Source organism: Neomonachus schauinslandi, chromosome 12 (assembly GCF_002201575.2).
Source record: "Neomonachus schauinslandi chromosome 12, ASM220157v2, whole genome shotgun sequence".
In the NCBI taxonomy this organism is placed as follows: Eukaryota; Metazoa; Chordata; class Mammalia; order Carnivora; family Phocidae; genus Neomonachus; species Neomonachus schauinslandi.
The window spans coordinates 38,035,163-38,051,825 of record NC_058414.1 but is presented as its reverse complement, the minus strand read 5'-3'; the positions used below and the strand labels follow the sequence as shown (position 1 = coordinate 38,051,825).

The following is a 16,663-nucleotide window of genomic DNA, read 5'->3' as shown; positions in this document are numbered from 1 at the left end:
CAATCGCCTATAATTATCACTTTCTCAGCGAGACCTTTCTTGCCTACCAAATCTAAGGTAGCTCCAGGCCATTATCTATAATTCCCACGAGAGAATACATCATGACTATTTTGCTCCCTGCTGAAACAGCCATTTCTTAACTAATCATTTGTCTCTTACATATTTTATAAATAATTTCTTCAAGTCTGCTGTTAATTTTTTAATTTTTTAACTTTAAATATTCTACATATATACATACATATTCTATCATACACACACACACACATATATTCAGCAATACACACACATACTCTCTCTTGCTTCCATCATGGCTTTTGAAGTTCTTGATATATTTATATATATATACGTATATATATTTATATTTATATTTTACTGCTCCCTCCCAATATGTCCCTAGAGGTGAAAGAATTGAAAAGGCATTTTTTCAGGGTCTTGAAGCATTTTGTCAAATTAGACATCTCCAGCCCTCTGGCGAAAGTGTCACTTGCATCCTTAAAGCTCTATCAGTGGTCTTACGTTATCAGATTCTGCTAAGCAAGCTGGATAGAATTAACTTGATGCTAGGTAAGCATACTCTTGAAAAGTTCAGGAATCAGGTGCCTCAAGCAGGGGTGCTGTGTTCAGCACTGTGTTCAAGGGGGAAACTTTGATACTCCCCCCTGCTCATCAGCACCAAATCATTTGATAGTCCTCTCATGGTTTACCTTTACTTGGATGAATGCACAAATTTCTCCATAACCATTGCCCCCAAATAATAATTCTCTTTGCTTTACTTCCATAGACAAGATCAGTGGCCAGAGAATACAAGTGCCACTATCTTTCCAGGTCACTCTCTAATCATGGTGATACAAAGTGACTTAGCCAGCTGTGTAAACAACTTTACCCGCTTATTCCGGCCTGGTTATCGTAAGTGTCGCCAATTATAACAGTTTCCATCATAGAGAAATGACATAGAAGAATACAATGCACTGTGAGGGTAATCCAGTAAATGTTCTTGGATGGGATGACGTGGAGACAAAAGTTTGGTGACCTCAGTACACAGCACTGAGCCATCTCTGTGAACATCATATGACTTCCCCTGATCTTTAGTCATCTGGCAACACGTAGGGGAGTAGTGCTGGGTAAGCCGGGAGAGCACTGATGGGGCTTTCCAAAATTAGACCTGCCTGTAATACATCATTTTCCATGGCCTTTCATCTGCAAATTAAAGAGTGTAATTCTTTATAATATACATTTTTGCCTATTCCAGATCCCACAGACATGGAAAGAAAAGCAAATACATTCTTTTACTTCTGTTCTTAAGATGTAATCCAGGGGGGAGATAGTGGGGTGGATTTTTACCTTAAATTTTTCTTGCTTCATCAGAGATGGTTTTATTTCATTGTTTGGCTTCTTGTACACATTTTTTGTTTTGCTCTTCTTTTTTCTTTTCTTTTTTTTTTCTTGCTTCATCAAGCTATGCAAATACCTAATAAAGGATTTGGAGTACAAAAATACAAGTCCTAGGGGTACCTGGGTGGCTCAGTCAGTTGATCATCTGACTCTTGATTTCAGCTCAGGTCATGATCTGGGGGTGGCGGGATCAAGGCCCATGTCCAGCTTCGTCCTGCCTGGAGCATGCTAAAGATTCTCTCTCTCTCTCCCCCTCCCTCCGTCCCTCTGCCCCTCGCCCCCACTCGCACACACACTCTCCTTCTCTCTTTCTCTAAAATCAATCAATCAATCAATCATAGTGGTATCAAAACCTATCTCCAAGTGTAGATGCAATTTAGAGCTTCCCCATGTTTGCACAATTGTTTAAGCTTAAGTAGTGATAAAGCAGGGTAGGAATCACAAGGATACACGAGACTTGGTCCCAACCCTGATCCTTTTCAGGGAAGGGGATTCAGAGAGGTCAATACAATAATATAAATAGCTACAATATAATGTCCTAAGTGACAAAGGCCATATTAGAAGGATGGAGGAGAGGCCATCAGGAAAGACCTCTTGCAGCACATAGTTTGTGCTAGACATTTAAGAGTAGACAAAGATTTGAATTAAGGACATTCTATATAGGTCAGAGTGAATAAATTCTGATGGTAGAAGGCGGCGAGTTCAACTGACAAATTGATCCCTTTATAACTTTGTTTTTAATTAACAGGGTAAACCTAATGAAGAGACTGTATTACTGGAGAAAAACAAATTGATGGCCTTTTATGGCCATAGGAAAAAGTAAATGTATTTTGGGAAGTTACTCAAGCCTAAGTCTCACCAAAAAGAACTTTCAGTTCCTGACTTGTACTGTTCGCTCCTGGAGAAAAGGCTAGAAGCAGTCTTTAGGCTATTTATTTCTCTCACTGTCCAATGGCAGAGAAGCTCATACTTTTGAATGCAGCTGATTGGCTACTGTAAAAGCCCGTTCTGAGCAAGAACCAATGACATCCCGGAGCTCAGATTCTTGGAAATAGTTTCTGGTCAGGAATGCGTGACATTGAGACAGTCTCTCACTTGTAAACAAGGACGAGTCTGGGCGGGCCCCCAGCCCACGCGATCCGGGACTCTGTCCCAAGTTGCTGATCTTGAGCCCATGTACCTCCAGATGCCCGCTTCACCTTCCTCCTTACTCCTCACAGCCCCGGGCACTGGTACCAGGTCTTTCCACCGACGGGACCACGCGCCGGGGGGGCGGGGCCCAAAGTTCTTTATCTGAGCTGATTGGCGCGGCCCCAGTTCTGGACGCGTTTCTAAGTCCCAGTGACTCCTCCCCTTTGGAGTTGGGGGGGAGCGTGCGGGGAAACAAATAAAACGGCGGGAGGCGGCGGGTGGTGGCCAGACGGGAACTTGAGTCTCCAGCCCCTCGCGGCTCCTCACACTTACTGCCGCCCTCCTCCACTCGGAAGCACCCCAGAATCTCAGCCCAGGCCGGGTGCACGAGTCAGGCCACCTGCCCTCCTTGCCTAGACGCGCACCGCCCCCTCCTCGGTCCCAGGTTCTGCTTTCCTCTGCCTTCGTCCCTCAAGCCAGCCCCAGCGCTTGCGGGCAGGGTGGGCATCAAGATGAAGGCGGCCCGCTTCGTGATGCGCAGCGCCGGCTCGCTGAGCAGCGCCGGCCTGGTGCCCCGCGAGGTCGAGCATTTTTCACGCTACAGCCCGTCCCCGCTGTCCATAAAGCAGCTCCTGGACTTTGGTGAGCTGGGAAGTAGGGCCGGGTGGGGGCGCTGGGGTGGGGAGCTTCCTTAACTTTCAAACTTTGTGCAGGGAGGGCAGAGCTCCTTGCTTAAAGTAACTGGAGTCTGCTCTCCTGCTGAACCTTGGAGCCTCGACGCCAGTGCTCCTTGCCCTTTCCTAGATCTGCCTTATTTCTGACAGTTTGTGCCTACAGGTCAAGGCCACTTGCTGACCCGCTGATGCTGGATGGTTTGAGCTCATCTTTCCGTCCAAAGCTTCCAGTCAAAATACTTACTGCTTTCTGTCACTACTTAACGATGATTTAAAAAACTTTAAAACCCTCCTTCACAGCATAATACTTTTGGGGGAGGATTCCTAATGTTACAAAGTAGCCTCAAATTAATTCCGATTTTATCCCTTAGCCACCTTCATCTCTCTGCATTGCTAACAGTTTTGTCTCTTTATCATAATGGTTTTCCATATATTTGCATTACTGCCAAAACTGTTTACAAACCTTCTGCAGTGATCTTATAAGGAAAATTTTAAGGATTTAGTTGTGGTATTATTTATCACTAATGTGGAGACATCAGCACTCCTACCCACCCTTTTATCCCTCTACTCCAATTTCATATCTAGAACTTTCTGAACGATGTTGTCAGGTTGACATTGTGATGTTGACTGGGCTATGGGATATTTTGACTTCGTGGAAGTGAATCCTCTTCCAAAAAAAGAAAACAACAATTCTCATTTTGGTCATTTTTTAAAAAAAGAAAGTAAAGAAAAAGACAATGAAGAAGGAGATACTTCTTTTTACTATAAATAGTAACCCAACTGAGGGTGAAACTATGATTTTATGATATGTGTGTGTGTTCAATATTGGTTAGTTAATACTATTCAAATGTATCATTTAGAGCTACTTTTTCCCCAAAGCTAAATAAAAGTTATTTATTGCAGGTTCAGAAAATGCGTGTGAAAGAACTTCTTTTGCATTTTTGAGACAAGAATTGCCTGTGAGGCTAGCCAATATCCTGAAGGAAATTGATATCCTCCCTGATCGATTAGTCAATACTTCTTCAGTGCGATTAGTTAAAAGTTGGTAAGTGGTGAATCATTCTGAAACAGTCTCTATTTTTAAGACTAGTATCCGAGTATGAATTCTTATAATATGTTAGCATCATAATTGGAAAACAGGTGGCCTGAACAGTAAATATTTTTGAAAGATGTAAAGATGTTTTTAGTTCTTTAGGGTAAATTATCATAAGGACAGTTATAAAGCTACAGACATCTTGCCCTGAAAAAGTACATACTTTCACAATATAATTGTATTTTAAATAATAAAAGAATTTGACATTGCACACGGAATGCTATCCTAGAAATAGACAGAAGGACTACTATTTAGAGGATCTAATCTTTGTTACTTAGAAACCAATTAACAGCAGGCTTTGGGTTCAGATCCTGCCTTTGCCTCTTCCTAGTTGTGGAATTCTTGGCAAGTATCTTAAATTCTCTATGCCTCAATTCCCCCGTCTGTTACTGAGGAAAATAAAGTATATGCTTCAAAGGGTTATGTGAGTGAAGTTACATGAGCTAATCCATAATAAAAGTACTTGAAACAGTACCTGGCACACAGCCAGCACTTAATAACTGTCAGTTATTATCATCTCATTTTACAGATAAGGATACTGAGGCTTGGAGAGGGTAGATCACCCAAAGGAACAGATTTTTAGAGAATAGGACCGGGGTATGCACTGAGGCAGACATACACCAGAGCCTCACCCTAATCCACTGACTACACAGCTTTTTGTTTATTGATTTAAGAAATATATACATATGAAAAATACTGTAAATATATATTATATAATTACATATATTATAAATATAAATATACGATATATATTATATTATAGTTATATAAATATTATATATTACAAATACAAATTATAAATATATATATTATTAAACATTTACAATCTGAAACACATATTAAACAATTATAATCTGAAACACATCATCCATAGTATTTACTGCCGCTTTCATGACTTCTACTCACTTATGAATGAATATAGTAGGAAAAAATAGGAAGCCTTCCTTAAAAAGTTATTTCTAAACGCTATAAAAAAAAGAAAACATTTGCCAGATAAAACAAAAAACTGACTACTGATCTGGAATGATTAAAGAAATACAAATTTTAAGTTAGAAAGTTGAGGGTTAAAGTCGTAGCTTTGTTGTTTTTTTGTGTTTTTTTTGTGTTTTTTTTAGATATAGTGTTTTCCAGGTGTCTTGAAGGAAAGTTTTAACTTTAAACATAATACTTTCTCTTTTGCAGTCATTTTGAAATGATTTAGCCACTTGTATCTGACTATTCAACTTTAAAACTTAAAGCACACCTGTCACTTTATAGGTATATCCAGAGCCTGATGGATTTGGTGGAATTCCATGAGAAAAGCCCAGAGGACCAGAAAGCATTATCAGAGTAAGTTCTATGCATTAGAATACGTTTCTAATGGGAGGGCACGTACTGCATGGAGCACTGGGTGTTACACGAAAACAATGAATCGTGGATCACCACGTCAAAAACTAATGATGTATTGTATACTGATTAGCATAACCTAGTAAAATAAAATTAAAAAAAAAAAAAGAATACGTTTCTAAAACTCTGATTGTTTCCAGACATACTTCGAAGATTTCTTTTAGACATAAATTAAAGAAGCTACAACTTTGAATAAAAAATAACCTCCCCCTTACAAATGACAAGTTTTGACTTGTTGGTTTTTTAGAAGTGATGAGGAATGATGGCATTGAAAACGAGGCTGAGTACGAACGAGTGCAGGGAACTGTTTATTTTTAAGGAAATCTATTTTTTACTATAAATTTAGTCTGATGATTAGATTCACAGATGGATTTACTGTTACATAATATTAATATATGTCATTGTCACTGGCGATTGAACATTTTCTTTCAGAGTAACTGTAGTTTCTGCCTGTAAGACTAAGGAAAGAAGAATCTTTTTATAAATCCAAGAAGAAATCTTGAAGGTTTTTTCCAAAATGGCGCTCTAGAATTCTCTTTAATATTAATTATTTTTTAATTATTATTTTTTAAAGAGAAGGCTTAATGAATTCCCAGAATGAATTCACCAGTTAGAAAGCTGGTATTTTTACATTAAGCTAGAAGGAAAAAAAAATCTGTTTGTGATACCATCCCCTCTATTGTAGTTGAAGAATCTGTAAGTGAGAACCTTAATAAAGCTTCATCCAAACATTTTATCATTTGATTTCTTTAGATGGTTACTTAAAATAAACTTTAGCCTTCTTTGAAGTAATCTAAGGGATACAAGTGAATGAAACTTACTTGAACTTTCAGTAACTGTAAATGTGTTTTGGCTTAGTTTTATAGATACTCTCATCAAAGTTCGAAATAGACACCACAATGTAGTTCCGACCATGGCACAAGGAGTCATAGAATATAAAGATGGTTGTACAGTTGACCCAGTCACCAATCAAAATCTTCAGTATTTCTTGGATCGATTTTACATGAACCGCATTTCTACCCGGATGCTGATGAACCAGCATAGTAAGTTAGCTCATCATGGTCATTATATACTGAGAAGGGTGTAGAATATAAGCCGTACCCCACCCAGATGTTTCATTCTTCAGGGGCTCAATTAAAACTACGATTGAACATTTTCTTTCAGAGCAACTGATAGTTTCTGCCTGTAGGACTAGGAAAGAAGAATTTTAATCATGATTATCCAGATTTTTATAACAACATCTTTTGTTTTTATTTTTCAACAGTTCTTATATTTAGTGACTCACAGACAGGAGACCCAACTCACATTGGAAGCATTGATCCAAACTGTGATGTGGGAGCCGTGGTCCAAGGTAATTTCTAGATTTCTGCATTTCCCTTATTGAAAATATACACTATATGATTGACTTATCTATAGTTGAGGTGACTTTGTGAATAAATTTATATTCGGAATGTTCTATTTATATTTTTATAAATACTGTCCTGAAGGTCCTTTGCTTTTGAGTCAGGGGTTTAATAAAATCATTAATTAAATTATAAAAATCCAAACAGTAATGGCTAATGTGCCATATTCTTATGTATTGTGTTCTGTCTCTGAAGTGTGCATATTCCTATTCCAGAGCTATAACTTCAACACTGTCTTAATTCTTCCATAAAACATTAAAGAGGTATTTTTTTCATATATACAAACCTGTACTTTAATGAATATTCTAGAGTAAGGGTAGTACACACACTGAAGATCACATGAAAATTTTACTTGGCATAAATTCGTTTCATCATTTTGAAAAAAACCTTCTATTTTAGATGCCTTTGAGTGTTCAAAGATGCTTTGTGACCAGTATTATTTAACATCTCCAGAATTAAAGCTCACACAAGTGAATGGTAAGCTACAAATAAAACGTATTTTAATCTACAGGGAATTCACTGTTCTCCCAGTATGATTACTTCTTATAAATACAAAGCAACTTCTGTGTTCTTTTTCTCCCTTCTGAACTTGTCTAGAATTTGTACACTTCTTTATTGAAGCCAAAGTTCTCTTCATCTCAATTGGAAAGTTCCAGCTGAGCATATTCAGTCGCTAATGATGATTCATAAAGAAGAATGGTTTGAGCAAGTAATTTAAGATTTAGAGTAGCAACCTAGTTCCAGTCTTAGATCAAAGAAAGATAGCTTATTGCAGAATATGGGGCATGGAAGCCAGAAGTAAGAGGAACCACTTGGTAGCAGGAATATCCTCCTGGAGAAGTTACTCATAAGACCTGGAAACAAAAACACTTTAAATTGTACTGTAAGAAATAAGCCAGTCATGGAACAAATACCGTGTGATTCCACTCATCTGAAGTATGTAAAATAGTTAAATTCAAAGAGGCAGAAAGTAGAACGGTGGTTGCCAGAGGCTGGGAGCTGGGGTACATGGGGAGTTGCTACTTAATGGATATAAAATTTCAGTTATGCAAGATGAATAAATTCTAGAAATCTGCTGTACAACATCACGCCTACGGTTAACAATACTATATTGTACACTTAGATATTTAAGAAGGTAGATCTCATGTTAAATGTTCTTTTAAAAATGTTTTTAAATTACAAAAGAAAAAAGTTTTAATTGCACTGTAAGTAGACACCACTGTTTTGGATGCAGAGCATACCTCAGTGGCTTCAGCTCCAGGGTGCCTGAAAAGAGAGGGTCTTCCCACATTGAAATGATATTATGATGAATGCAAGGCACTGTTTTTATCTTATCCCATAGTGTTTCTCAGAGCAGGACAGTTAAAATTAAGTTGCTCAAATTAAAAGTACCCTAACTCATGGACTGGGGATATGTACATGTAATCGATTGCTAATTTAAAAATAGGAATACAAATAAAGATTGAAAAATATCTCTAAGCATTAACAGCATTGTTGCATAATATGTGTAGCTAAACTGCTTGAACTGTTTGATAAAATAAAGAGGGAATTGTGCCAGACCTTCTGTTTTCTGATTCAAACTTTGCCAAGGCCTGGGACACCAAAGAATAATACTTTTATTTTTCTTCTCAAACAGTATTATGAGGTTTTTGTTTCTCTCTTTTCTTTTGCCTCTCAGTGAAATGTAAGCATATTTAGCCTGTAAGATTTAATGTTTGGCTGATAAAAATCAAGAATAATCAAATGTGTTATTTCCCCATAAAATATGAAAATTATAGCTAACGTTAATTTCAGTATTATACTATGGATACATGAATTTTTTTTCTTTCTTAAAATGTATGATTTTAATTCTGAAATAGCCCACATAACCTAATTTATAGCAACCTTGTCATGCACTTCATCTGACCTTATACATTTGTAGAGAAATGCAAAAATTAATCATAGAGCACAAGGGCAGCAGCTGTAATAGTATTTTGAAAATAAGCCAGTTGTGTTTACTGTTTAAGAGGGAAGGTTCTAGGGTAGAATTTCAGAGTAAAGGAAGATGGGGAGTATTCTAATCTTGGGAATAAGGAGTCTCTGTTAATCAAATAGATACGGAAGTTTGTTTTAATGAAATACTTGTTTACCAGTTCTAAATGAGTTTAATTTTTTTCTAGGAAAATCTCCAGGCCAACCAATTCACATTGTGTATGTACCTTCTCACCTTCATCATATGCTCTTTGAACTATTCAAGGTATGACACTTCAAAAATAATTGCAATTTTGTTTTGTTTTTAATTCACAGGTTACCTTTTTATTTCGTTTATCGCTTCCCACTAAGTGGGAGCCTCGCTATCTTCTCCCAAACATGCTTCAGGGCTCCTAACAGAAAGAAGCTACAGTTAGCGTTGGAAAGGGCACATGCGGTTCATGAGAGCATCCACACATATTGGAGAACGCGCAATATGATTCACAATGCCTTCGTGCTCCCTGTTCTTATTATTTTTTCAGGTGTCCAACAAAGCACTAGTCATTCATGCATTTGTTAAGGAAGGTCAGGGGGTGAATGCTACAGTAAATGGGGCCTTGTTACCTCCACCCCAGCAGGATGGTCTAGCTCCGAATCCAGACGTTCAGGTCCAGAGCTACTGCAGGTAGCAGGCAGGGTTCCAACCTGAGTCTAGAATATACTCCGAAGGCAGTCAGTTCCCTCCATGACCAACTTTAATGTGCATGTGAGTCATCTGGGATTTTGTTAAAATTCTGGTTCAGTGGGACTAGGGTGGGGTTTAGAATTCATAATAAGCTGGCAGGTGCTGCTGCTGGTCCACACTCCAACACTTTCCATAGCAAGACTATACGACAGTGCTTCTTAAACTTTAGTATGCATTGGAATCACCTGGAGGGCTTCTTAAAACATAGGTTCTTAGGCTCTGGCCCAGAGATTTTGATTCTGTACGTCTGAGAATTTGCATTTCTAACAAGCTCACCAAGGATGTGAATGTTACTGGTCTGGCGTAGCCAGGTACCAAGAATCAAATCCTGCCCCAGGTTTTAAGACCAAACCAAAACTGTACTTTTACCAAAAAAGAAAAAAACACCTGAAGCTTTGTGATGCTTTCCAAGAGTCTCCTGGACTCCTGGAGGAAGAAGCCTAAAAAAACTGAAATTTGCCACTAATTCCGATTTAGCTTTTCTCAGAACTTACTGTTTCCTACCTTATTCTAATGTTAGTACAATGAGGTATTGATTGTACTACAGACATCTGATCTATTTTCTTTTACTTCAGCTGATGATTAGAACTTAGTATCATATAGAAACCAGAAAGCAGATAATGTACCACAAGAAGGTTAGAGAGGAAAACGGGTGACATAAACCAAAACTTTTATCTGTATGAGATTCATCCAGTTGTCTGCAAACTTGTTTGAGTTTCTTCTCTGTAAAAGGACAAAAGATACTTTTTTCGTTGATTTCATTTATTTTTAAATTGAATGGTCCAACTCCTAGAGTTTTTTTGCCATCACTGGTAAAAGTTAAAATGATAATCAAATGCAAATTGAAATTTAATTTAGAATTATTTACTATCCTTTTAAATAGTAACAACCTTTCCCAGCAACTTTTATAAAAGCCAATAAATTGGTTCAATGATTCACTGTTCATTTGTTATGTAATAGTCTTTGGTGCTTGGATGTAAAATGTAATGGAAAGACAGAAAAGAGAGAGCCAGGAAATGGACTATACAAACCAATTTCTACATTTAAATTAAGCTTACAAATAAGAACTTGACAGCTAGCAGAATTGTTTTTCCATTAGACATTACTCCCAGGAGCTATATTACATGGTAAATGAATATTTTTCATTATACATCCTGCATGACACATTCATAAATGGCTATTTACAGAGCTATTTTACTACTAACTTAAAAAAAAAATAGGAACTTTGAATTACCCTCTGTGCTGCTTTTATTTTAAACATAAAAAACGGTTATTTATTGTTTCTCATTCTTCTGCCATTGAATTCTGTATGGTTTTGATTTCTTTAGAATGCGATGAGAGCAACAGTTGAACACCAGGAAAATTGGCCTTCCCTTACACCAATTGAAGTGATTGTTGTCTTGGGAAAAGAAGATCTTACAATTAAGGTAACCATTCTCTGTTGTTCTTTTGAGTCTCTCTTGAGAGAACTAAAAAAGTGTCAGTAATCATAAAGTGCTCTGCTTTGAGCCGCAGATCAAGGTCATGTACACCAGGTGACTTTTAAATAAAGGGAAAACATTTTTAGATCGATAAATGCACCTTGTTTTTAATGCATAGCTTTGGTTTGTTTGTTTATTTAAGATTTCGGACAGAGGAGGTGGCGTTCCCCTGAGGATCATTGACCGCCTCTTTAGTTACACATACTCCACTGCACCAACGCCCGTGATGGATAATCCCCGGAATGCTCCTTTGGTAAGACCAATTAAAGGCTAAGTTCATCCCAGCCACCTAGTTCTGAATGTAAAGCAAGGATTACAAGGAAGTATTTAGGCAAGTTAAGTCAATTTAGTTAAATTGGGCGTGGGGGATAGGAGAAAGCATGAGAAAGCAAGCTGAAGACGGTGAAACAATTCATGAGAGGTCTCGGCTTGGAAGCAGAAAATACTTATCTGGGTTCTAGAACATCAGTAGCAGGGAGGATAATAACTCCTTCCTATGTTTTGTATTTCAATGAGCATGTCCATTGCTTTGCCAATAACTGATCTTTTCCCTCTAGGCTGGTTTTGGTTACGGCTTGCCAATTTCTCGTCTCTATGCCAAGTACTTTCAGGGAGATCTGAATCTCTACTCTATGTCAGGATATGGAACAGAGGCCATCATCTATTTAAAGGTATCCTTTCAACTCAGTAGAAACAATCATGTTTCTATTTTTTTTAAGATTTTATTTGTGTATTTGAGAGCGAGAAAGAGAGAGTGAGTGCAAGCGGGGGAAGGGATAGAAAGAGAGGGAAAGAATCTCAAGTGGACTCCCCACTGAGTGTGGAGCCCAACTCGGGGCTCGATCTCATGAGCCTGAGATCATGACCTGAACTGAAATCGAGAGTCGGACGCCCAACCAACTGAGCCACCCAGGCGCCCCGAAACAGTATTTCTGAAAGCAATGCTGTTTTTATGGCCCCGAGTTCTGTGGTCCCCCGTGAATACCCCAAACTGAGTTAATGCAAATAACGACCATAAGTCATTGTATTTTCTGTTTGGTATGTGTAGTTGTACTATATAATATTTAATATGGTAACTTACCAGTTAGAAGTGGGGCCAAGCTACCTGCTTCAAGTGAAGCTAAATTGTTTCTCAAGATGCATATTAGTTTCCAAGTGAGGAGATCCTCATGTGAATTTTTTAAACCAACACCTTTTGGCATCTGTGAGAATAGCTGTACCTTGGTTTTACTTAAACTCGTGGGAAATACATGCTAATAATGTTCCAGCCTAGAAAACAACGGATACCAAGATACTCAAGACCTTAAGCTGACCTTATTAGAAATCCAGGGAAGGAAAAGCTAACCGCTCACAAGCAGTCAGTGGGATGTCTGGCATTTCCTGATTAAACTTTAAAACTTGGTACATGTTTTTTCTATTTCTGATAAAGCCTCAATTTATTTGTTAAGGTCACTGTCCTGATTCGTTAATTGTTTTCCAGCTGTTTTGACTGAAAATGTAGTTACAGATATTAGTAACTAAAACATTATTTTTGTAGGCTCCCATTTTGTGCAAGGGAATTATTTGCCGAGAGGCTTTTGACTATCTGAAAATAGTTAATGTATTCATTTCTTAAATGAACAAAAGTCTTCCAAGTACTGGGAAAGATTAAGAGATGATAGATGTATAGTATCAGACTTTAATAAATTAATAGTATCAGATTAGGACTCTTTATCACAGAGGCAAAGGTTTTTGTAAAGAAAGAATAGCTTTGCTATTCAGTTCTGTCACATCAGCAATATCTGAACAAGGGACAGGTGTAAATATTGAAGACAAATTCTGTTCCCCAATTTATAATTGTATATATGCTATTTTAGCCCCTAGAGGGTAGAAATAATATTTGTTTTTTACTTTACTTTTATACACTGCCTAGCATACTATGGGCTATGGTGTGCTCTTATTAACTGAATCAATTAAAGGAACATATTTGAATGTTTGAATACTTACCTCTGGATTTATTTTGAATAATCACTTCATGTACAAATCATGCCATGAATACTTTGAGTTGATTTTTCTTCCCCCCTCTTCATGCAGGCTTTATCGTCAGAGTCTGTAGAAAAACTCCCAGTCTTTAACAAATCAGCCTTCAAACATTATCAGATGAGCATTGAGGCTGACGACTGGTGTATCCCAAGCAAGGAACCAAAGAACCTGGCGAAGGGGAAAGTGGCTCTGTGAAGAGGGACACTCGGGACACTTTACGGGATCAAAGTGGGTCTACGCCAGTGCTGCTTCCTGCATGGTTGCGTGTGAACTCTTGTTTCCTCAAAAACAAACAAAAGCAACAAAAACTCCTTGATTGGAACAGCGGTGCAAAGAGGAACGAAGCCCGTTTCTCTGACCCAGGAAAGTGTAATGTAGGCATTATTCTTTAACTTAGCATAACATACGAGCTTGTATCAAATCCAGGAAAAGCCTGTTTGCCATGTCTGTATCAACAAGGATGGGAATGTGAGCAAAGTGAAGATATAAGCTAGCACTTGCAAAGACTGATATTTTAGGCCTGCTGTTGATGGCATAAGATATTGGTATTTATTGCATCTCAAGTGTCCATATGCCAATATCTCCCTGCCATCAAAGGGGTGGGGCTTAGTTTATGCTATGTCATTAGAAATGTGTATGTAAAGGTACATTTCCTATATTTCTGTGTGCTCTAGGGAGGAAAACTGGTGACTAAATAACATTTACTTTGTATGTTATTTGAATGAGGAGGAATGAATCAAAACGTTTTATTCAAAGTTGCAGCCAAGGCATTGGGCCAGTGTAGAAACTCAGAACAAAGCCTCTTCTGATGAATACTGTATCTCCATTATGCTGCTCTCCTGTTCACACTTCTTGTCATAAGTGAACACTTATTGCCAGGTGCCTGCCTAGTCTTGGGTGAGTTTTAAAATAGGCACTGAATTCAGGATGTTGGCGGTTGGAGGGGGAGAAGAATTGCCAAAGTGATAGCCAAAACTATCTCTCACCTTGCTTTTTTTATGAATGAGATGGTAGATTGGAAAAACCAATGTTAGGGAAAGAAATCATGCATTCAGAAGCTAAATCAGTAGGAGGGGCTGTTCTCTCCCCTGCAATGGTGGTAATCCAATGATGGCATCCCCTTTCTAGGCTTAAAAAGATACATTTTTGATATATGTGTAATTATATTCTCTACACTCCTGCATTAACATTAAAAATGATTCCTAATTATCAAATGGCTCAAGAACATTAGAATTTAAAGACTTCTTGGGACATTTTTAACAAATAGCCTGGGAGTAAGAGGTTTTCATGCCAGGAGGCTTTCATTTGAATCATTGAGACTGAGTGCTGATAAATGAAAGTTGTAATGCATATGGAACTTTTGGGGACTTCAAGTATAATAGGCAGGTTGACAGGCCTGTCTAGTACATAACTCTCAGAGAAGGAAGGGAGGAAGGAAGGAAGGAAGGAAGGAAGGAAGGGAGGAAGAGAGGAAGGAAGGAAGCGGGGAAGGAAGGAAACAGAGGGTAGGCATCTTGCTTTTTCCCCTACAAATTATTTCAAGAAATGATCTATATTTTCATAGATAAATTACTGGCAAGAGGATGAATTGATGTCTTTCAGAACAGAATGGCTTCTTTAAATGGTTCTCTCACTTTTGCGAGATAATGGGCTTTTATGAGATAATAAACTCATCCATGTCAAATTGATGTGTCAACCAGGATATAAAAAAAAGCTAGAATTTTCTGCGTTGTAAAAGAATCAGTACTGTTTGTATATGTTGAATTTAACATTCGTGTTTAATTTTGTTGTGGCCTAGAATTGTGGTGCTTCTGGTCGTGGCCATAGAGGCCTCAACTGATTTGTTGTGGATGTCAGACTCTTTCATGAGAAGTCCTAGAGAGTGGCTTTTCTTGATGGTGGGACTCTGGCTCATGCATTTATCGATTACACAAAACTATTTGCAATAGGTTTTTTGACTTTTTAGTTTTCACTGAACTTAAACATTTTGCATGTAAATACTTGTATTTACCAAAGATTTAAAGCAGTTGATTAAGTAATTAACCCCAACACTGTGAACTATCTTTAAAATACTAGAGAAGAAATGTTAATATCACAATAACATAAACTGTGCAAATTGAGTTCTATAAAATAGAAATAGTCTACACTGGTATTTGTGAAATCTATGGAAGAGCTTTAGGATTCTAGCAGATGGTTACTGAATGTTCAGGACCACTTAAGTTATTGATGTATAAATTGTGTTTTTTTCTCTATGTACAGAGAGATGTAATCATTTTTATAATAAATATTTTTATTATAACAGTAAACATAGTCTTTTGAAATTCATTTCTCAAATAGATGGCAAAGTACTAAGAAAAATTTGAGGTAAAGATTTTCTTCACTTTACATTCAGATTGGATATAGCCTTTTAAAAGTATTGAGAGCAACTTAAAATTTTGATTTTTAGATAAAAGGTAAGTACTTTATAGAAGTCCAGAAATTTCTGATTGTCCTTTGCTTTCTCGTGTATGCTCCAGTAGCACATAGTGTGTTTATCTACATGAATTTATTGAATATATTCAATAATCATTTTTGCGATGTATATATTCTGTACTTTTTTTTGGGTAAACGTAAAGTTTCACTTGGTGACTGTATTTACATAATAAATACAGTAGAGTACCAAAATAACTACCTAGATAATTTAGGTTCCCAAACAACTTCTGGATTAAATATCTGAATAATAATAAGGTAGAGAGAAGATAGAAATTACTAAATTAATCTTCACACTGTCTTTCTTAACTAATTTAATCCTACTTTATGTTACTTTAGATAACACCCATTGCCTACCTTCCTAACGCCCATATTGGCAAAGTTTTATAAATAAAAAAGACAAAGAGGGAGGGGGGAAAGAGGAAAGAAAAAAAAAAGAGAGAGAAAGGAAGGAAAGAAAGAGAAGATGGAAGGAAAGAGGGGCGCCTGGGTGGCTCAGTCGTTAAGCCTCTGCCTTCAGCTCAGGTCATGATCCCAGCGTCCTGGGATGGAGCCCCGCATCGGGTTCCCTGCTCAGCGGGAAGACTGCAGCTCCCCCTGCTTGTGCTCTCTCTCTCTGACAAATAAATAAAATCTTAAAAAAAAAAAAAAAAAAGAAGAAGAAGAAGAAGAAGGAAAGAAAGAGAAAAGAAAATTAGTGGAATGGATTTGTCATAACTAAATTCTAAAATCTTGTGAGAATAAGCATATTTGAATCAGAAATACAATCAACCTAAGGCATTAGACCTAAAGAACATAGAGTAAAGCACTTTATCAATGACACTCTACTTGGCTACCTTAGTTTCTTCTGTCAGAGAAGTACGGCACCTTGTATCTAAAGAAAGCGCATGTGCACATGCACATGCACGCAAACACGT

The 16,663-nt window shown here is 37.6% G+C and overlaps 1 protein-coding gene across 1 annotated transcript; it reads left to right on the top strand.

Moving 5' to 3' along the window:
* The first annotated feature begins 2,816 nt into the window (after positions 1-2,816).
* Positions 2,817-15,579, top strand: PDK4 (pyruvate dehydrogenase kinase 4). The gene is made up of 11 exons (XM_021689775.1): positions 2,817-3,165; positions 4,101-4,242; positions 5,548-5,619; positions 6,535-6,719; positions 6,941-7,027; positions 7,479-7,556; positions 9,239-9,315; positions 11,103-11,201; positions 11,398-11,508; positions 11,813-11,926; positions 13,329-15,579. Exons 1-11 carry the CDS (start codon positions 3,036-3,038, stop codon positions 13,470-13,472), a joined length of 1,239 nt encoding a protein of 412 aa, XP_021545450.1. The 5' UTR covers positions 2,817-3,035; the 3' UTR covers positions 13,473-15,579.
* The last annotated feature ends 1,084 nt before the right edge of the window (positions 15,580-16,663 follow it).